The following is a 22,998-nucleotide window of genomic DNA, read 5'->3' on the forward strand; positions in this document are numbered from 1 at the left end:
CAATCATACTCTTCCTCACTGCATGCTAAAGTACTGCTGAAGCACTGCCTGGCAACTATCAGTTGCTGCATCCTTCAAGTCCTTTTAGAGGTATTTCAGAGGCATGCAATGTAACAGGTATCAGCCGAAGGACTAATTGTGTGTGATAACTGGGAAGTATTGGGATGGGCTGTTTTAATTTTCTTATCTTTCTTTGATTTCTCTCTGCCCCTCATTTCCAGGTCTGGTCCACATTCCAGAGCTAACCCTGACTGTGTGGAAATGGACAAGCATCTAGGCAACCAGTTGCTACTGCTAGGCTAATTAAATAAGAAGACAGAGGTGTATGGAGATATGGGATGATATCAGTGATAAGGTGGAAGAGAAGCATCAGTGGAATACAGTTCTGCATCTGGGGATTCCTTGTCAGGCTGATTTTCTGGGGGATGTTTTCTGCGTAGGTGACTCTTGCTCAACCAACTAGCATCTCATACCACCGACCACCTAACCTGCACAACCTTCTTGGCCACAGTTTCCTTAACCGCCCATAGCCACCATTCATGTCAGACATCTTTTGAAGTAACTTAAACCACTGCATCACCTGCAGATATGTCTCCAATATCTTGCATACACACTGCCCCTTTGGCCATTTTAAAGATCACCTAAAATCTCTTGCAGAAAATGCGGAGGAAGAGGACTTTCTTGATTGTTTCAGGAAACATGTCAGAGCACCAAGGATCAAATATCTCTTTCAGACAGATGGTTCATCATTTCACCTCTCACTGACCAGGGATTTCAGGACTCCTACTCCAGCAAGATATTAGCAGCAAAGATTATCCTTAAACATGGATCACATGTTCCACCTTCTGTTCTAGATGGACTCATTGCTTTTTAGGGCCTCTTCATTTGTTTGCAGATTTCAGCTTTACAAACCTCTACTCCAGATATCCCTTCATCTGGATACACTTTCTCTCCTGCTCTGTGCCGATTCTCACCTGCTCTGTCCTTTGTTTCACATGGTTTATACTCCTGCTGTCTTCCTCTCTCTGCTTCACACCTGAAGATGACTTAACAACCAAACCATTGTGCCTTTCCTTTCTACATTTCAGTGTGACCTTTTACTTGTTCCTTTACAGCCAACGCACACTAACACAGCTCACTTGTACCTCTGCAGCGTTCCTTTAATGCCCTTAATGTGAAGTGCCCTCAATGGGCAAAATAGCTGTGTTATATTCCATCCATCCAACCATTTTCTAACCACTTTGTCCAGTACAGGATCATGGGAGACACCAGAGCCTAACCCAGCAAGCAATGGGCGCAAGGCAGAAAGCATCTTGGGAGGAATTGCAGGGCACACACAGACAAACACACACACAGACTCACACCAGGACCAATTTCTCCCTGAAGCCAATTAACCTACCAATATGTCTTTGGACTGCAAGAGAAACCAGCACCCAGAGGAAACCCACATGCACATGGGGAGAACATACAAACTCAACACAGACTCTGGGAACTGATGTGAGGCTGCAATGCTAACCTTCAGTGTCACATTAGTGACATTAGTACAAAATTGTGTTTGTTTTGGGTGTACTCTTTTGCAAAGTGTTAGGCGAGTATCTTTTAGCTTAAAGCATACTTTAGTACTAGAATTAAACAGTTGTGATTCCAAAGGTTTTAGAACATTGTCCTTATGCCACTCCAGATTGCTACTTCGGCATATTTCTAACACTAGTGAAATGTCACAAGCAGCAACTACTGTCTGTTGCTCGTATCAGCATATAAAGCAAAGACTGCTCTTCAGCTGTGGGCAAAAACATGTAATTATAACTTATTTCAAAATCTTCTTGTTTGCTTTTATATCAAATGCAGTTTTTGTTATATCCTTTCATGATGCGAAGCGCAATTATCAGTCCTTTAGAATCAACAAAAAAACTTCTCTTTCCAATGTTACTAAAGAAAATGTTTATTCGACCCATTCACCAAATTGATAATATGAAGCAAAATTCCCTTTTCTAGGAACGTACTGACCTTTCCACGTATCTTTGGAGCCATTGTTAGTATCGGTACACATACAATATCACAGCTCTGGTGTGCTGCAAAATGTATAGAAACAAATACAGAGTTCACGTTGTTACAGGAGGCAGAGAAAAGGGATCTGAAAAAAGGATGTGCTGAAAAAAGGCACAAAGGCCCCTGAAAGTGGTAAGCAGGCAGTGGTTGTGATGAGTTAAAGGGAGAAGTGAAGGTATTCTTGCAGACAGGGGGTGGGGTGTGTCATTTGTTGCTTGCATCTTAGTGTGGCCCGGTGTTTAGCATTGCTGCCTTGTAGCGCTGCGGCCCTGGATTTAATTCCTGGGTTGATAGCTGTGTGGAATTTGTTTGTTCTGTCCATGTTCTCATAGGTTTCCTCTAGATTCCCCTGTTCCCTTCCACTGTTCCAGGGACATACTGATTGGTTAATTGGCTTCTGAGAAAATTGTCCCTGGTGTGAGTGTGTGCATGTCAGTGTTTGTGTGTGCCCTGCGATGGACTGGCGTCCAATTCAGGGCGCATCCTGTCTTGTGTCCGTTGCTTGCTGGGATGGGCTCTGGCTCCCCTGTGACCCCCTGTATGATAAAGCAGTTAAAAAATGATCGGATGAATGCACTTTCCAAGGTCCTTGAGGTATTTATCTAGCTGCAGGCAGCCTGAGAGGTGGGTAAACATACAGTAGATGATCAAAGGAGATGTAATTAAATTAACTTCTTGGTAAATCATTAGTTTCATGTTTCATCACACTGGAACACGGGATGAAAAAGCAAGGAGATAGTGAAACCGACGAAAAGACAGAGAAACAAAGTGGGTGCAGAGAGAGAAGTAACACCATCACCCTTCTCTTCCTCTAAAGCTGAGCCAGACGAGAGGACCTTGTTCTGATCAGTCTTAGAGATCAGATTGTGCCCAAGTAATGTGAACGTTGTGATACAGAGCTTGATGTCCTATTTATTTTAGGAAGTTCCGATTTTCTGTTTTGTGGAATCCTTAGAGTAAAGGAACAAGTAATAGGTTTATTCCATGCTGAAAAAAAGAAGAAAGAGAACACAACGTTTCGGCCGTGGAGTAGAGTAAATATGTTTTTCCTAGTTTGACGAAGGATCTTTAGAATAGGAAAAGAAATTCCCATTTGTCCTTGTGCATCCATCTTGTAGTTTTGGGTCTTGCGTAGTATAGTATTATATCATTTCGTTTAGGACACAGGGCGTTTCTCTTTTAGGCTTATCAGGTATTGCAGGGTGTTTCATATTAAAGGTGTATAATTCTGTTTGTAGGATGTAGGCCTCTGAATCACAGAGATGTACATAGTTTTGTGTTATGGATTCATCTTCTCAGGCACTGGCCGCCGGTCTGGCTGCGCAGCAGAGGTGCAGACCACACAGATGGCTGTAACCAATCACAAATTGACAGGTGTACCAAGGTCTCAATGCCTCCTTCCCTCAGCTCTATATAAACTGAGCTCTCATTTCCTTTAGAGCTTAGTTTGGTATGTGTCTAGGTAGAGCTTTGGGCATCACTTGCCTGTTTTTTTTCCCCTGAACTTTATCCTATGTCTCATATAATCCCTGTTCTATTTCAGTCCTCGTGTTTTATTTCTCTTTGGATTGCCTTGATGGTTCCTGAATTTGGTCTTTTCCTGGACTTTAAGGATTTACTATTTTAGTGTTGTTTAGCATCTGTCTGTTGTTACCTGCACATTCCCCTGTTCCCTACAGCTGTCTAGGCTGCCCCTTATATTTTGTATATACAGTATAGTGTAATGTTTAATGTTGTTGTGTAATTATTTAATTTGTTAAAAAATATTTGTCTATCACATTTTGACTGTAGTGTCACTACACTGTCAGCAGAGCTGTGCCATAAATTACACATCAAGAACTTGCCTCAAATTGTTTCCTACCACTTGGGTACAATTTTAACTAATTATAGATTTTACTTTAGTGCTCTATTTTCCCGAACCCCCTAGTTTGTAACAATCTTGAACAAGGTTTGATACAGTTGGTGATCAGAGACAAAGCATTTAATAAAAATTTACTTTACACACGGCTCATCCATTACAGACATTTACACAGAACACAGGTTGGTCTCTGTGTTTCAGGCATTGTGATTCTGTGCTGACAATAACTGAGATTTCCAAGGTGATCACTTCCAACTGGCTCAAGGTGATGGCAAATTTTATTCCACCCAATGATATTAAATCACAAATCTTTCTACATATAGTAATTCATTTTCTTCATCACTTATGTACACTGTACATTTTAAAATGATAACCAGCAACTATATGGTTATGTCTTGTAGAAACAAATGCATGTTCTGTACCTGGGTAAATTTTTTGCATAAGCAGGATGAAGATATTGATACAATGTGCAGTAACTTACAATTGCACATTACTTTACGTCTTTAGTTTTATAGAAAATATAGTGGTGTATTAAGATGTGCCAGAAAAGGGAGTATGTGTTAGTTTATGTAGTTCAGATGGGTAGCTGCATCAGCATGCGTAGGCTGCAAAGGAACAAGTAATACAGTAGGTTTATTCCATGCTGAAAAGAGAAGAAAACACGTTTCGCCCGTGGAGCCTTCTTCAGGTGTGTATCATACCTGAAGAAGGCTCCACAGCCGAAACATTGGGTTTTCTTTCTTCTCTTTTCAGCATGGAATAAACCTTTTACTTGTGATGATTTATGTAGTTTTACCTCTGTGATATTCAAATTAGAATGCCTTCCAATATCAAATGAGAAATTCTAATTATGCTCAGTAAAGTTCAGGTCCATCTATTCAAACAACAGATTATCACTGACTGAACAGTGAAGTGACACAGACAGGTCACTAGAGGTACTGTATAATACACATCACAACATAATTTCATGACTTTTTTCCTGTGTGGCTTATGTGGGGGGAGCAGAATTCGGCATGACATTATATGTGTTCGGTGGATTTCATTGATCAGGGTTTTTTTAACTTTCAGAACAGCAGCAGCTCACAGGATTTGACGGGCACTCCAAACCTGCAAACTGAAAGTACGTAAACGGGGAGAATCACTGTCTTTCTCTCAGTTCAGAGCTCCTAGTTATATAATCAAGTGATGAACAATTGGCAATTCCAAACAGGGTGTGGATAAACTAGACAATAATGATTCTGAAATTATAGAACAGAAGATGCATTTGTGTTATCCCTGCCTTAACAGGAGAACACAAGCAAGGTTGCAAAAGAGTGGAGGCTTGTTTATTATTAGCATCTTATTGAATTAATGAACGAAACTTTCCACAGAGTTTCAACAATGTGGCTTGGTTAGGAGTAGGGTTTCAGATTTTCATAGTCCTCTGTGTAAAGAAGCGTCTTCCGGTTTCTGTCATAAATGCTCCTTAAATTACCATGTGTCTCTGTGTGTACAGCCAGATCTGTTTTCAAACATCCACAGACATTCACAATATATATCCTGCTCAAAGTCATTCTATTTCAAAACTAAGTTTCTAAGTTCAGCAAATACATTTTTATAAATATCATAACTTAATACAACCACTGGTCTTCCACAAGTGTCATCAGCAAAAAAGCCATTTCACCATATTTATATACAACTTTTTCATTACTGTAACAGACACTTCCATATTCTGCCTTGAGTCCCATATAAGAATAAAAAAACCTACTGGAACTGAAACCAACAACATAAGGTATCAAATTCAATTATTACTGTATATAACAGTATGTAGTGTATATATTTCTGATGTACTTATTACAAACAACAACAACAAACAAAAGGATGGTTTAATTAAGCTATTTAATTTCTCAAAACCTTGTACTAAAACGGAAAAAAAATTGACCTATGATTACACTGTGTTGTGAAAGAAAAGAGAAATAACAACAGATATGACAGGAAACTGCTGCTAGTTCACAGGGAAGATGAATTTAGGATCTAAGGAGAACACTTACACTAACTGAGAACAATGGTCATTTTTATCTTCTGTAAGGGTAGGTCATTGAGTTCATAGAACAATGTATTTAGGTTGCTAGCTGCATTCCCATTCACAACTAATTTGAAAGCTGATCCATCCTTACACTGTTAAAATAACCCATTTTATGTTTCTTGGCTTGACAACACCCACTTTTGTGAGAACACCCCCGTAACACAGATGCAGATCACTGATATTGAGGATAGGGGTGTCAACCAAATCCTGGTCAAAGTGGAGGAAAACCTACTGAACTACACAATTGGGTTTGTACAGGTGTGTGAAGAGTGATGAATATGAATCCAACCCATTTTGCTTTTTTTTCTCACCCATTTTATATTATGTGTACATCTATTATTGTTTTATACAACAAAACATACCCTGATTTCTTTTCCTTTGTGCAGTAATCCAAAACACGTTAATGGCTAAATCACAGAAATAACTATTTGCCTAATCTCCCTGATGGGTATATAATCCTTTTGATTGAGAAAGAAATCCTCATAGCACTCCCATGTAATGTAACGTATTTGCAATACAGGTAGCTCTGTTAATCCCACTTCCGTAAAAAAAATATATTGGTACTGGTTTTCTCTGTGGCTGCCCTGAGTCCCCCACTTCCTGTAGTGCCTGTAGTTTCGGCCTCAGTGCTTTATTCCACTTTTCTTGCAGATGCTGTTTGCCTGTCTAAAAGGAATATAAGCATTAAGTCCAACAGTGTTTTCACAGGCAAAATGTTTCCTCACTGCAGTTTTTTATTATTCCTTGAGAAGTAAAAGTCTATTCCTCGGTCTCTGTGTTGTTTTGGGGTGTGAGATGGGCCCCTTTTCCCCTTCTGACTCAGTCCTCCGCCACTCTATAATAAAAACGAGAGAAGAAGCATTATAGATGATTCGTGGTGTAATAGCAGGGAAATCTACACATCAAAAAAAGTGTCGTCGAATGATACAATTAGATAAAAAGTCTAATTTAAAATGAAATTGAGATAATTTAAAATTCATTCAATTATACTAAAGGAGAATTATAAAGGGGTGTTGTAAAAATCAAAATGTACACTAATTGTACAGTATTGGATACACGGAACAAACCTGACAATAATATCAGATAAAAAAATAGATTTAAGATGACTGAGTTAAATTCTGAATAATACACTTATGATTAGTTTGATTAGGTGAAAAGGAGTATTGTACTTGGGTGAATGGCTTTGGTATCAGCATTAAAGTTAGAAGAGGGATTTTCAAAACCAATAGGGAAATCTAAAAATAACACTCCAAAAAAACAGCTTAAGGTTTGTACCATGGTGAAAAGAAAGACACAGCACAGCCGCACTTTGTGTCACTTTTCGGAATAAACCGCTACCTGCTCCTTTGCAGCCTACGCATGCTGATGCAGCTCCATACTTGAAGTCTCCAAATTATACATGCACATGCTTAAACTCATACACAAACCATTAGAAGCATTGTTTAAAAACAGAAGAATGCCATAAAATAATCCTATTGTTTACCAACAGAGGATGATATTCTGGTTCCTCACTATGCAACGCGAAGAGGATTAAAGTGCACACTCACTGCCTTGCTGGTGGTGTGCCGGCTCCACTCAGGAGCAATGACCACGGGCACGGGGTATGTCTGGTTCAGAGAGACCTCGGCGTTGGCCAGTGAGGCGCTGCTGAGGACCCAGGGAGCGTGCACATCTCCTCCCTTCAAGCCACACAGCTCTGGAACCCACAGCCGCACGTAGTCTCCCTGAAGAAACACAGCCAGGGCAAAGGGAAAACACAAGAGCATTTGTAGATGAGGGGTTAAAAAGATGAATTTTTCACAGTATGAATTCATCTTTCTTGTGATACAATAAGCAAAGCAGGAACATCTCATTTTTGATTGCAGCTTTTCTATAGCTTTACCATTCTAACCGAAATTGAAAATTAATGTAGAGACACTTCAATCTTCAATCAATTTTTCTCCATACTGACAAAAAGGCCAAACAGACTGTTTGCTTCCCAATAGGAGTGCAATCAGAACTTACGTTGTTGTCATAGTCCAGCCCTTGTTTGATCATGTTGAATTTCCTGTTCTCCCGGGGGTCATTTCCTATGCCAGCACTGTACAGCCAGTTTCCATAGTTACTGCACACATCATAGTCTACCTGCATCAGAAAAATGGTGTGTAATCAGTTGCAGTATTTGTTCTGTTTAAACAAAAGAGGAGCTTAAACCACAAGGTGACATTTGGATACGTTTGAAGTAGCAGGCAACACATAATAAAAATGTATTCATTAAAGTTTACTATATTCCTTTATGTATATACCATATGTTTACAGAGGACATATGCAATGTTAAAATACTGTTAAAAGGGGAGGGACAAAATCAAGTGCTCACAACGGATTGCTATGTAAGCAAATTAGAAAGATTAATTATAATTTAGTCCCCTAAAGTCGGGGAATACACATATTAAAGCACTTGATTTTGTTTGTTCTCCAGCATAGCTGATGGAATGGAATGGAGTGATGATCGGGGATCAAGCTTCATAAATAAGAATATTTACTACAATAAGTTACACACATACAACATTCAATGCTTATCTACAACTTCGATTACAGAAATATTTCCGATTCTGTGAGTGCCAGAGCCCTGCCTTCAGCAGCTCTAGAACACACAACATTCTATCCCCACAGCTATAAAACAAAAACATTTAGAAAGGCAGTGAGGTAACCTGAGTACTGTTAAACAAAAGGAAGGATCCTCCCCAAGACCAATTTGCTCTCTCTAAATACAATGAATGGATACCTATTTCCCTATTCCAAACAATGCATCACTAACCAATGACAGATGTTTCTCGGCCAGTGGATTTTGTAATACCGTACAGGAAATCAGAATTTCCACAAATAAATCAGACAGCATGCCTGTTCTGATTACCTGGACAGTATCTGTTTTCCCATATGCTTGAAAGAGGTAAACACTGTCATTAACAAATCTTTTTCGTTCCCTCTGATAATGATGACGATATTTCCTCCCTCTCTCCTCTACTCTTCTGTGCTTACTGTCTTGCTGTATTTATCCTCTTTTAAAGCTCATTTCCTATGTCCTTTTCCCATGAAAACAAGGATAATGACCTAAGTAGGAACAGTCTGGTCATTGATAAATATTTATGTTTTAATATGGCTGATTTAATGATTTAAAAGAGAATTCTTTTAGCATCAGTTAACATTTAGTATCACTCTTTTGATCATCAAGATCTTTGGCCATGTTTTCTTGCCTCAGGGATCAAGGACAGCTGCATAAACACTTAAGACAATGACCACTGTATCGAACCTGCAAAACTGAGTAATTCATCTGTGAAGTACGAGCATTCAGCAAACCTTCAAACATGCAACAACATCGTTTTGAAAGATACATCATTTTCTTCTGGTACCATCATACAGTACATCTGAGCTTGTAGAAGGTCCTTTTCTACTTTATTATTATTATAATAATAATAATAATAATTGTAATACACTTATATAGCGCTTTTCTGGACACTCCACTCAAAACGCTTTACAGGTAATGGGGACTCCCCTCCACCACCACCAAAGTGTAGCATCCACCTGGATCATGCGACGGCAGCCATAGTGTGCCAGAACGCTCACCACACATCAGCTATCAGTGGGAAGAAGAGCAGAGTAATGAAGCCAATTCATAGATGGGGATTATTAGGAGGCAATGATTGTTAAGTGCCAATGGGAAATTTGGCCAGGATGCCGGCCAGTAACGTATACGTTACACCCCTACTCTTTTTGAGAAACACCCTGGGATTTTTTAATGACCACAGAGAGTCAGGACCCCAGTTTTACATCTCATCTGCTAGGACGGCGCCTGTTTACAGTGTAGTGTCCCCGTCACTATACTGAGGGCATTAGGACCCACATGGACCGCAGGGTGACCGCCCCCTGCTGGCCCCACTAACGCCTCTTCCAGCAGCAACCTTAGTCTCCTATCCTGGTACCGACCAGGCTCACACCTGCTTAGCTTCAGTGGGTTGCCAGTTGTGAGTTGCAGAGTGATATGGCTGCTGGCGTAATACACATACGTAATATATCCTGACTGCCTTGTACGAGTGTCATTCTCCACAGATACCATTTACTGAGAGCACGCAGTTTTTTACAGGTTTTTACATTAAATTCCTTAACATCTGCTGGAGACACATAGGGGAAGGTTTTGGCAGCTTTTCAGAAATCCTAGTGTGAGGTACTGAGTAAAGCATATTAGCTGTGTTTTAGGAATGAATACTACTTATACAATTGTATTTATTTAAAATTGATCACAGAAAAAAAAATAACTATTCACTCTTACCAGGAGAAACTCAAACCACTCAGCACCCATCCTCCAGTCTATCCCCAGGTCCTTGGTGAGGAAGCTGGCAACATTCTGTCGTCCCCTATTGGACATGAAGCCAGTCAGTGCCAGCTCCCGCATGTTAGCATCTACAAATGGAACACCTGTTTTTCCTTCTGGAAAACATTGGGAATGACAAGCTCATTATATGTTAATATAATGTTAATATATATGTACTGCATTGATCAAACACTAAGGTAACACTTTCCCTTTTATGTAATATATGGAATAATTGCTTGTTTTTTTTTTCCAACAGAGGTAAGGGGATGACCAGCAAAACAGGATCAATTTTTTATTTACAGCAAAAAAAGATACAGGATATTTTAAATGTATATGAAGTACCTTTCCAGGCATCAAAAAGTTTAACATCTTTCTTCCAAGATACAGACTTCTGTTGGAGACCTAAGCAGGAAAGAAATAAGCATTTTATCACATGGAAATAAACAACAGATCCTTTCTTAGATATGTTACAACATACCACCTGCCATCATTATGTTTATAAAGAATTATTAAGTTTCTTCAGCTTCTGAATATTTGCAATGAAAATATTGCACAGCGTTGATTAATTATGCTTACTGAACCCTTAATTGATCCAAATGTTTTATTTTTTACCATTTACTGGCTTCAGTTTCAGAAATAATATACTGTATGTGTATTATTTTCAAGAAATGTAGCAAACAGATTACTATTTGAGCTTGGTATAAAAGCAACTGCTTGGTCACTCTCTGGGACTGGCACTGCATCAGTCACTTAGGATTATAACACTTTTGTGTACAGGCCCCTTGATTAAACAATACCTTGAAACAATAAACCTCAAGTCAGAAACATGGGTTCTGGCACAGAGTTAATTCTAATTTCTTACCTGATTAACGCTAATTTCTAGTCTGACTCATAGGCTAAAAATGATTTAAAAAGCAAAGTTTCAATATGCTTTAACAAATTAAGAGCCTAAATTAATCAAGAGCTCAGCTACAACAAAAAACAGAAACTAGAACCAGAACGGGGAAACTGCTTTAAATAGAGCACACTTTTGGAAGGTACAGTACATCACTTAATTCACCGCAGAAATGCAACTTCTGAGAGTGTTTGAAAAGCAGAAACCTGAAGCGTCAACAGGGGTCTTTTATTAATTAAGGTTATTGAGCTTTGAAAAAAAAAATTCAAAGGAAATAAGAGGCAAAAAAAAGTCTAATGTCACATGTTGAAGGTTACAGTTAAAATCACAAGTAACTGTTTATCCACCAGTCTTGAAACATGGTCTCCTAGATGTCTGCCAATTGTCCTGTTATCTACTAAAGTGCTCTTTTGGTATTTTGGTTTAGGTTCTGTGGTTTCTTTTATATGTTTAGATATAATTATGAGTGAAGGAAATCACATGATTTCATGTTGACTACCTGATCCCTTGACTACATTGTCTAAAAATGGTACAGAAGTATCACAGAAAAGGGACAGGAAAATCAGATAATAATTTAAAGCAAAAAGAGTCACCTGGCTGAAGGCTACAATGACGTGACATATAATTAACTTGTTATCTCATAACATATCCCACCTTTTACAGAGAAAATTCTGTTCCCATACTTCAGAGCCACAAATCTGAAGTAATCCCTCCAGAGTAACTCAAAAATGACCCTGAAAGAAACAAAAATAAATATCACTATGAATTAGAGCTGATTATGCATAGCTTTTAATGACACTAAAACAATTTAAATTATTTAACCACAAATTAATGACATTTATCAGTATCCATAAAACATGGAAGCCACACACATTTGAGTCAGAATCTCAAATATTCTTGCAAGTGTAATCTGTAGGCTTAACATTAATATGAAAAAATAATTAATCTCACATGAAATATGAAATTGGGTTTAGATTTGTCTGAGTATATTTCTTTGTGGGTTTTAATTTTTAATAATTGTTTCTGTAATTATTTCCCTCAATCCTTCTTTGCTGACAGCTAATTAAAGCTTGGACTCCTCCACTCCAGCATTAAAAATTATACATTTCTTTAATATATGAGTATACAAGTGTAAAAAGAACTATCCACATTATGATCAAGCCCTGATGACATGAGCTGCAGACCTATTTACATAAATTCTCACCACTTCTGTTATTACTGTTGAATTTAAACATGACAGATCTCAAATTGAAATTAAGCACAAGACAAACACACTATGAAATAAACAAGGGAAAATGCATACTGTACATGCATACAATTATCCTAAAGTAAAGTTTTAAAATTCATTACTAATGATTATGATTTGAGAAACAAAACTGAGATTTAATTTTCCCATTCATAGTTAAGACAATAGCAGCATGGTTTTCACATTAGAAACGTTAGAAGAGTAACTGTAAATCTCACAATTTGGGTAAACTCTGTTTCTGTATTAGTTAATGGTTTTATTTCACTGTATGTGCAAAATACAATAAAGAGATCCCGTGCAACAATTTGATCTAACATTTGCTAGAAGAAATAAAGAAATAAATACACATACAATACATTACATACACATTGAATTATACAGAATATATTAATAAATTAAATCACACTTATATGTTATATAATGTAATCACTGTACACATGAAAGACAAACATATCATTCTGAATTTATACTTTTGAAGAATAAAGCATACAGATTTGGAGTCATTTTGAGTAATTGATCTTTCATGAGTGACTGCAAAATGCTCAAATGACTTTTGACTGTTACAAAACCACTAAATTACCTCAACAATGAAAGAGTTACTGTATAAAGATTATTCTCCACAGAAATATTTAATTATAAGGGGATTTAATTATAGTGCAGTTAGGTCAAATGTAAAAAAAATACACAAGTATTTTACTGAAGTAGTTCATGTAGGTAGCTGCGTCAGCATGCGTAGGCTGCAAAGGAACAAGTAAAGGCTTATTCCATGCAGAAAAGAGAAGAAAAGAAACAATGTTTCAGGTTCTTCTTTTGACACCCAAAGAAGGCTCCACAGAGGAAATGTTGTGTTTCTTTTCTTCTCGTTTCAGCATGGAATAAACCTTTACTTGCTCCTTTGCAAGTATTTTACTGACCTGTAGAGTTCCGTAAATTTATGGATATGAAGGAATAATAAAATAGAAATTATAATTGGAAGCCTTATCATAGCAAGTCCCACCTGATAGTGCCCTGTGATTTTTTAGTTTCAGTTTTACACTTTTCTTATTATAATACTGCAATATAGTTAATCACACTACTTCAATTAATGATTCACAAGGATATGAAAGCCAGGAACGTTTTTAGATCTTAATACATTTTAAAGTTTTCAGAACCACATTTAATGAATGACTTGGACTACATTATTATCCCTAACATTTCCTGTGTAATGAAAACGGACTCTGTTACAAGCCACTGTTACAAAACTAACCCCAAAACTACTCCAAAGAGCAGTTTATATTCAAGTGTAATGTATCATGCTCACCAGTATGTGCTCTGATTGGCAGTTTTTTCCTTCTCATACTGCTTGATTTGTTCATAAATATACCTGGGTGATATGCAGCCTAAAGCTAACCTGTAAAAGATAAACCAGGATAAAAACAGAGAAGAAAACCTAAGAAACATTAAAAACAGCAACACAAAAAGGGAAACTGAAAGAAACAGGAAATGGAAGAAATGGAGGTAAACCCAATGCCCTCCAGACTTATTCATACAGTATCCTTGATGAAACGGTTACAAAAACATATAACACAATGAACTATGGATTAATGCATTAATGCATCTGTTTAAAAAAATCTAAATGTTATACTGTAATTATATATTAGCACTGCACATATTTTTGTCAGTTCCAGAAAAAAGACAAGTCACACTTATTCATCCCTAAGTATGTCTTCAAAAGCCATCAAAAACCATTCTGTTTTTGAAAGCGCAACGGAAGACTCAAGAACATAATAAGCACAAAAATTCCAACTATTACAGTACGAATGGGAGAAATGTATCTAGTAGCCTGCAGAAAACAATATATAAAAATGTAAAAATCAAAATATGTTCACTTTCCCCACAATACAACAGTGAGCTCCCAAATATTAAATATACTGAATGCAAACTAAGTCAATAAAATATGAACAAATGCTATGGTAATATATAGCTCAAACATATCTCTCACTGCCAGACCAAGCAACAAACAACACAGTTGTGTTCTGCATGGATGCCATGGTTACAGGAAGAGTGTTTTAATTAACAGAAAATTGTATAGTAGGGCTGGCCAGTTCCAGTCCTCAAGGGCCGATATTCAGTAGGTTTTTACTGTTTAATCTCCAGCTTCTTGAGAACGAGGGTAGGCTTCAGTTTGTCCAATTACGCAAATAACAAGTTCAATTAGGTAGTTAAGAAAAAAAACTGCCCCCCCAGGACCAGTGTTTCATATTCCTATTAAATGCTTGGGGGAGATACTTCACAGAACTCTCACAGAACCAACTGAAAAAGTGTCACTTAGTAAAAATGCTTCTGAATTTATTATTGTACATTATATTAACAGATACAATCTAATAAAATCAGAAGCCTTTTTTTGAGATCATAGCTAAATCTAAGCACATTAATGCATAAATGGAAATGGCTGAACAAATACAGGTTGCATTTTATATTTTTCTACAGTGCATAACTCACCATGGGGCAAATTTAGTTGAATAATCCATTCCAATCAACCCATTGCGAGTCTCCTTATAGGACGCCACTAGATTCTGCAACAAAAATGTGATTATTTTCTTCTTCAATCCACTGTTTTCTAATGAAACACAAAGAGTCCATTTATTTTTACCCTACCTGTGATGGCACATCTCCAACTCCAATAATATTTAAAGCATTTAAAGAGAAAATATTTCCTCAGCACGCAAATTAATTTAGCTGATTTAGCTTATTGAACCCCTTTGCGCAGAAATAGACACACAGCTAAAGATTCAAAAGTGCAACTATGTTTTTTTATATTTAAAAAAATCCTTCATTGACCTCGATCTCCATTAAAAAGCCATCTTCTTTAAACATGAAAGTTATGCAATGGTGTTTTGCCAGCCATAGAGAGATGCTGATGATTCTGGCATCTTCTGGAGATTGGATCAAAGGCAAACTGTCACAGGTCTGTGTTCAGTGACTCCTCACTGAACACATTTTAAGGTGCTCTATTATGGGACAATACTTATGCTAAACTAATGAAATTTAAAATTGCTTGCTAAAATATTTAGAAGTAGTTTCATTAAGGATTCATTGGTGTTTCAGTCACAGTTTTTTGTGCCACCCCCAAACAGTTTTCGAAAGGCAGGTCTCATCTTGTTGCTGTTTGCCATGTTTACTCACCGTGTCCCAGAAATAATGCTTCAGCCTACCTAAGGCTTGAGTCTCTCCTCCAATACAAGGGAAAGCTGTACGTGGGTCTAAGACAGCATCTGCCACCAAAAGGAAACCACAATGCTGACTTTTATATTCAAATTATGTAAGGGGACCCATCTGGAGGCGTCTTTCTTAATTTCGATTTCATATTGTAATTTTAGTTCCTAAATCATGCTGCTCAACTTACAATTCAAAGTATTAAAATTTTACCATCATGGTACAGATCTCTTGTGGATGTTCATTGGCAAATCGGTGGAGGATGTGTACTGAAAACAGGAGTAGACTGCAATGCAGCATACAATTTTCAAATTAGATTCTTAATGAAAGATCACAAAAGTACTGTACAACAGAATAAAAAAAAGAGAACTTCAGTCATATATGTAGTCTGTGAATAGGTTCACAACAGAATACAACAGAATTTAAAAGATTCTGCCCTTCATATATGAATATGGCATTCATATAACTAAAGAAGGATAGCTGCAAATCTGTGTTTGGACTCAAAATATTTGGAGCATCAAAATAACTATCACTTACACCTGCTACAAATTATCCAAGTTTTCAGGAAAATAATTTTTTGTCTGTTTTATTAGGTTGATTAACATTTCTTATCTTCAGGATACTAAAGTGAAAGTCAGTATAAAAGTATGTGTGGTTAAGCAATTTAGTCTCCCTTGGTTCTCATAAATTCCTCATGGCCCCACTCGATCACGGTGTGCCTCAGGGACTAGTCTTGGGAAGTTTACTTTTTATTATTCATATGCTACCGCTTGACCAAATTTACACGCAAACATGTTCTTCAGTTTCACTCAGATTTATGTTAAAACGTCTTCCCCCTCTGTCACTTATCTCTTGTTTGTCTGACATCAAACTCTGGTTGACATCAAATTCCCTGAAGCTAAATAGTTACAAAACCGAATTTTTACTGGTTGGCAGCAAATCGCAGCTTGATAAACTTAAGGATTTTACAGTAATGGTGGATGGCTTCCCCATTCACACTCCAGCCATAGTCAGAAATCTGGGAGTCACTCTTGATCCTCTCCTGTCTTTCAAGCCACATGTGAAACATTTGATTAAGACTTCTTTCTTTCACCTTAGAAATATTGCCCGCATTAGGCAATTTTTATCAATGTCCAATGCCGAGTGTCTGATTCATGCATTTAAAGCCCTGATTTCTCGTAGTGGATTCCATACACTATGGGCTTCATGACTCTCTTCTCAACAAGTTGAAACGTGTTCAAAACTCTGCAGCTAAACCACTTACACCAGACCTTGGCAGAATATCACTCTTGCAATTAAGTCTCTACTTTGGTTGTCTATAAAATCACGTATTCAATATAAGATCTTGTTGCTGACTTTCAAGGCTCTAAACAATCTGGCTCCATCACACATCTCTGAACTCCTTCATGTTTGCTGGTCCTCTATTCACTGTACCCAGGACTAAATCACAGATTTTGGTAACTGTGCCTTCTCTGTCACTACTCCAGTGTTGTGGAATGACCTTCTTTAGACTTTACAAGAGACAACTTCAACTCTCTTCAAATCTAAACTGAAAATTTACCTTTTTACCACGATCCACGTCTAATTGCCTACAGTAAAAACTTGTATGCTTTTGTTTTTTTCGTCATTTACTTTTAATTCACATTTTTTTGTCTTTTTTCTTTATTCATGATGTACAGCGTCCTTGGGTTTGGAAAGTGCTTTATAAATAAAAGTTATTATTATTCATGTCAAAAGCAAGGATTTGGACAAAACATTTCTGGTGTATCTATTTTATGAAATGATTCATATAAAATACCATTACCAAAGACTTGTAGTTATTTACTTAGATATAGCGCACTAAATATTCATTTCTTATATTCAATCTAAAACATACCACAAAAAAATGAATCACAATTAAATTGCTGTGTATAGTGAGTATGTATTTAAATACTATACTGTATATGTTAAAAGATGGGAGCTCGGTAATCAGTCTCTTACTGGGTTGCCCCAGGTCTTCAGGTGTTGGGATTGGACCTTCCTCCAGATTGTGTGGGAAGGGCTTCAGCTGCTCAGGCATTCGAATGGTTGGCCGCACTTGGCTCTGAGTTTCCACTGCTTTCCGGAACTGAGTGTACACATCAGGAAGTCTGCAAAGGAGGCACATGCAATCAACCCTGAATGTAAAAGCACACATAGCCAAATTATCTTTTTGTAATAAAGTGTAAAGGCCTTATCTACACATGATGAAACAGCACTGAACGTTACTATGTTCATAGAGACTGAAATTCAGAACAAACATTCTGCAGGCCTACAGTGCCCTTTAATCCCCAATAGAAGAAACAAAGCAGTTGGCTCTTCACTTTAATTTAAGCCATAAATCAGGCTTCTGCTGTATAAACTTCCAAAGATATTCCAGAATATTTGAGGGGATATCATACCAGGTGGAAACTGACTCTTTTTCCAGAGGCAAGAAAGTGTTAAGCAATTGAAAGGAGACATACTGTATATGTACTTGAGGGTGCAGACACCTCTATGATGGAACAAATCACCCTTCCCTCAGCATAACAGTACAAGGAATTTTATTATGTCACTAGATCAAATAGATAAACCGGGGGACAACATTTACTTGGTAACATCAGTAGGCCTTCCCGAAATCTACCACGTTATCACTCTCTTGAGCTACTAGAAATATTTCCCACAACCTTTCTCATTACCTTTACTCTTCCTAGTATGGTTGTCTTAGTAAAGAAACCATGATAATAAGTCATTGCAGAAGTTAAAGAAAGCTGGTACATTCCAGTACTGCATGTAAGTAAGGTTGCTGCCAGTATGTGGTACTAGTAAAACATTTTAAAAGGTCATATTTTATTTACACTTACTGTATCATGATCAAATTATATGAAAGTCTTGAAAGCAAGTATGCCACCTTCATGAAACATCAGACGATTGACATCACAGCATCTTCAGGGTAGATCAGTGACTGTTGTCACATTTGGGTGATCCTGAATCATCCCTCTAAAATGCACTGTCCGCATATCATACTGTATATTATAGCTCCTTCATTACCTATACCTACAGTTTTTTTAAATCATGGAGGAAAGAACTGATTATTTCATTGTGTTCAACTGCAAATACAGTCTTCCCCAGTTAAATGGGAAGAATACTGGTGTCCTTAAATAGGCTATTTAAAATTCCATGGGAGAAAAATAACTTTATTCCTGTTCTTTAAGATCACCATACTTGCAGGAAAGAGGAATAACAATACTCTGCTGGTACACAAAAAAGATATTGATTATGTTTTCTTTACGGTTTACTGTTTCCTTTTTCCCTTATCCTAGTTTTATTTCTCCACGTTACACTAATATGTGCTTCATCACCGATTCTGTACACTAAACCGCCCAACTCACCTGGCAATATGATTAAAGGGCAGATCTTCTCTGTGATAAAGTGTCGATCCCCAACAAATGTGAACTCTAACCTTGAACTGGGCACACACACGCCTTACTTCAGTCTCCACATCTTGCTCCTCTTTTGTAACCTTGCCACATCCAAAAGAAAAAAGAGAATCAATTTGCAATGCAAGGACTTGAGTAACATTTCTGTAGAAATCTCTCAAAGACTGACTGACAGTACTGTACATAGCTTCATCTCCCTTTTTTATTACTCACCTCCTCATGAAAAGCCACAGCAGTTACTGATCCCAGCTGCTTGATGAGATCACCGACAACATTCTCTGGCTTTCCCCTCTTCACCAGCAGATTGCTGCAATGATACAGGGACGCTTGGTTATTTGTGTTGTTTCCTGAATGTAATGGGTCATTTCCTTGAAATTCTCGGTTAAGATTGATGACCATGACTTTACACAACTTATGTACAACATAACACAGTAGTAATGACACTGCCTTTTTTCGGTTTAACGCAACATTTTTCTGTGTTAATTCCTTAACACGTCCCTTTTGAGGCTTATGTATCCGAAAATTAAAAAATTTGACCCCTCATTGGTCTGTGTGCCACTTTTTTATTTTTCCCCAAATGCATCTGGATTTTATTTACTGTCATTTTAGGATTGTATGGAACTCTTGTATTTTTAAAAAAGAAGCAGGAATACCACTTCATTTTAATTGTAATGAAATTTAGATTTTTCATTTAAATTATTGATTGAAATTCTAAACATTGCATGTCAGAATTAGCAACCACACTGTAAAGGTGATAATTTTTATTTTATTGATAAACAATGTGATTGGAATTTGGAAGCATGAAATCATTTAGGGAAAGGAAAATGCTTTGTTAGGAGAATGAGTCTGATATACCACATTGTTTAATAATAAGGAGAAAAAATGATAATAATATAGTACTTTTACTGCCATCAAAGTGTAGCACCCACCTGTATGACATGACAGTGGCCACAGTGTGCCTGTATGCTCACCACACATCAGCTATCAGGGTGGAGGGAGAAAAGAGTAATGATGCCGATACATTAATGGGGATTAAGGATTTAGATTGAGGAGTCTATGATTGGTAAAGGCCAAGGGGAGATTCAGACAAGACCCTGGGGTAACACTACTGGTCCCACAAACACCTCTTCCAGCAGCAACCTTAGCTTTCCCAGGAGGTCTCCCATTCAGGTACTGGCCAGACTCACATCTGCTGAGCTTCAGTGGGTTGTCAGTTGTGAGCAGCAGGACAATATAGCTGCTGGCATAAAGTACCATTGTATGGTAGAACAACTGCCATAGTGGCTGTAGGCTCAAAAAGCTATTCTCACCTGCCATTCTTCTTCAACGTGTCCCTCAGATCTTTCACGCTTTCTAGCAAGAATCTGAGCCGGAAGGGGCCCGTCTTTGGAAAGTTGTAACAGTGGGTCCCGAGGTAGTGTCGAGGATCAAAACAATACAGCGGAACAATTTGCTCTGCATTCCCCTGAGCCCAATGTAATAGCTAAAGGAAAAAATATATATATATATTTGGCTGAGAACAAGGCACACCGCAGGCTGTTCACGTACTGTAGTAGCATTTTTCAGAATCAGACTGCAGCTGTTTTAGGTGCGTTTTAAACTTGCACTTTTATTTTATTTCAAATCACCACAAATTCTCAATAATATGTTGTATAATATTGATGCAGTTTATTGTGCTTCGAATGAACTCAATAATGTCAAATTCAATATAAATTAGGAAACCGAACCAAAATAAAGAGCGTATTACTCGAGACGTCTACCATGCGCGTACACTATTGCGTAAACCTCGATGACGTCACTTGGAATATGTTATAAAAACAACGCTGTTTTAAACGAAACTGTTGAAAATCAGTTATTGTGTCGATAAAGCCGTGAATGCAACCACACAAAACTGCTAAAGTCCAAATTCGGAGTTCGGATTTCGATTGTTATTTTTTACAGAATTATTTCTGACCGGCTTTTTAAAGTAATGGTAACGAGAGTGAGTCTTGTCTTTACCTCATTATCGTGAAAACGTAGATCATTCCTGAGTAGACAGATGATAGTGCGTATGGTCGACATCAGAAGAGATGATAAAATAAGTGCACAGAGGTTTCGCTTCTTGTGGTCTCGTGTGAGCTCGCCGTGGACACAGAACGACACTCAGCGTGAATCGTGGAAGCTCAGATCACGTTTCTTTGCACGAGGAGGCGCAGCATGTCTGTGTTACAAAACTATTTTGTGACCTACCGTAGGGGAGATGTGGAATTAGGGGCAGCTTCAGCAATTGGCATGTTGTTATAAAGGTTAAATCATCTCGCATCAAGATGTCATAACCAAAAAAGAAAAGAATAGAAAAAGAAATTATATTTCCTTAAACTCTGGAACGTTTATCTAGAAAAATGTTGCATCATGTTGACACACTTGGAAGAGAATTGTTGAGGATGTGGATTACTAGTAAAACGATAAAACGTGGTGCATTATTAAAATTGAAACAAACTGGCATCTCTCTAACAAGTTGCAATTCAACCATGCCTATGCAGTACTTGTGGTGCCGACAGGACTTCCAACACAATACATTTGTCCATTGTGTAATTCTGAAACTCAGTGGAAATATTTATATTTAATCAGATTTACAAGAAATTATATATTAATGAAAAGTCAATGTGGTAGCTTTTAGAATTTGACAGTTTAGAATATCACATCATATCACTTTCAATAACTGCTTAATTCAGGTTCACAGTGGTCTGAAGAATATCCCCAGGAAGCACTGAGCGCAGGCTGGATATACCCTGGATAGGATGCCAGTTTATTGCAAGGCACACACAGACACATTCATAGCAGGGGCAATTTTACAGAAGCAGTTCACCTAACAGTATGTCTTTGGACTGTGGGAGGAAGAGTCCAGAGGAAACCCACTGCTGCTTGCTGGGATAGGCTCTGTATCCCCTGCAACCCTGTATTGGAAAGTAGTCCACGTGCTGGGACAAGCTCTCTAAAGCTGTGTCTGCTTTAATTTGAAGTATTCCATTAAGTATTTTATAATACAACAATAACATTTAAGCACACCTTCATCACATGAGATTGGATAACACTCCTATGTCTACATTAACAGTGATACCATCCTGTGGTATGAATGGGGAGGCAGTTTGCTATTTTCATCAGGAAGAAAAGTATTAACGACACACTGTCATAATAAAGAGACCAGAGACCTGGGTGACCTTTGCCTCTACAGAGCTGTGATGTACTGTATGCATCTTGGGCATTATATTACTTTATCAACACATATTGGGTTGGATTGAATATGTGAAACTAGCTAACTTTGAAATTAATTTAAAAAACAGAACTTGACAGCAATTTTTTTTTCTGAATTGAGGAAACAGTCTGTCATGAACTGACATTTTCAAGATCACTAAGCAAGTAATTGCACAACAGCATAAAAATATACATTTTTAAATATCTTTTCAGGAGATTAATTGCTATTTCTGGGCAGTGTTTTTTGAAGAGCTTATGAATACCCTGTAGTTTATTAGGAAATTTCATGCTACTGTATTTCCATACGTCATGCTAGGAAGGCCTGTTATTTTCACTTGTGTCTCATGAACATACAGTCCTTGACATCTGAAATGCCCCAGTGAAAATGCAGTAAGGTGAAGGAAAATCTGCCACTTCATACGATAATCAGATAAGATCATGAAGAATATTATGAGAGTGGGCCATCTGGCCCATCTTACCCATGTGGTATTTAGTAGCTAATTGATCCTGGCATCTAATCCAGCTGTTTCTTGGGGGGAAACTGGGTTTTGGCTTTAACAACTTGACTCCATACTCCCACAACCCTTTGTGTAAAAACAGGTCTCCGATTGTCATATTTTTAATGTACTTTCACACATTTCCATTTGTGATCTCTGGTTTGTGCTTCACTA

General features: G+C 37.6%; 1 protein-coding gene across 2 annotated transcripts; it reads right to left on the reverse strand.

Moving 5' to 3' along the window:
* Positions 1-5,768: 5,768 nt before the first annotated feature.
* On the reverse strand, positions 5,769-21,291 carry cry-dash (cryptochrome DASH). 2 transcript variants are annotated; one of them, XM_088918943.1, is made up of 14 exons: positions 21,092-21,291; positions 20,404-20,576; positions 19,307-19,400; positions 19,046-19,176; positions 17,637-17,785; positions 15,627-15,715; positions 14,943-15,016; positions 13,762-13,851; positions 11,870-11,949; positions 10,663-10,722; positions 10,279-10,436; positions 7,977-8,096; positions 7,520-7,696; positions 5,769-6,807 (listed from the first exon to the last, which is right to left on the reverse strand). In XM_088918943.1, the coding sequence occupies exons 1-14, from the start codon at positions 21,152-21,154 to the stop codon at positions 6,694-6,696; spliced, it is 1,572 nt and encodes a 523-aa protein (XP_088775069.1). In that variant the 5' UTR covers positions 21,155-21,291; the 3' UTR covers positions 5,769-6,693. The 2 variants fall into 2 exon arrangements, with proteins under 2 accessions (XP_088775069.1, XP_088775070.1); XM_088918944.1 differs by lacking the exon at positions 20,404-20,576 and having other exon boundaries at positions 21,092-21,207.
* Positions 21,292-22,998: the final 1,707 nt, after the last annotated feature.

The sequence above is a fragment of the Atractosteus spatula genome, chromosome 6, assembly GCF_055471065.1.
Source record: "Atractosteus spatula isolate fAtrSpa1 chromosome 6, fAtrSpa1.hap1, whole genome shotgun sequence".
Classification (NCBI taxonomy): domain Eukaryota; kingdom Metazoa; phylum Chordata; class Actinopteri; order Semionotiformes; family Lepisosteidae; genus Atractosteus; species Atractosteus spatula.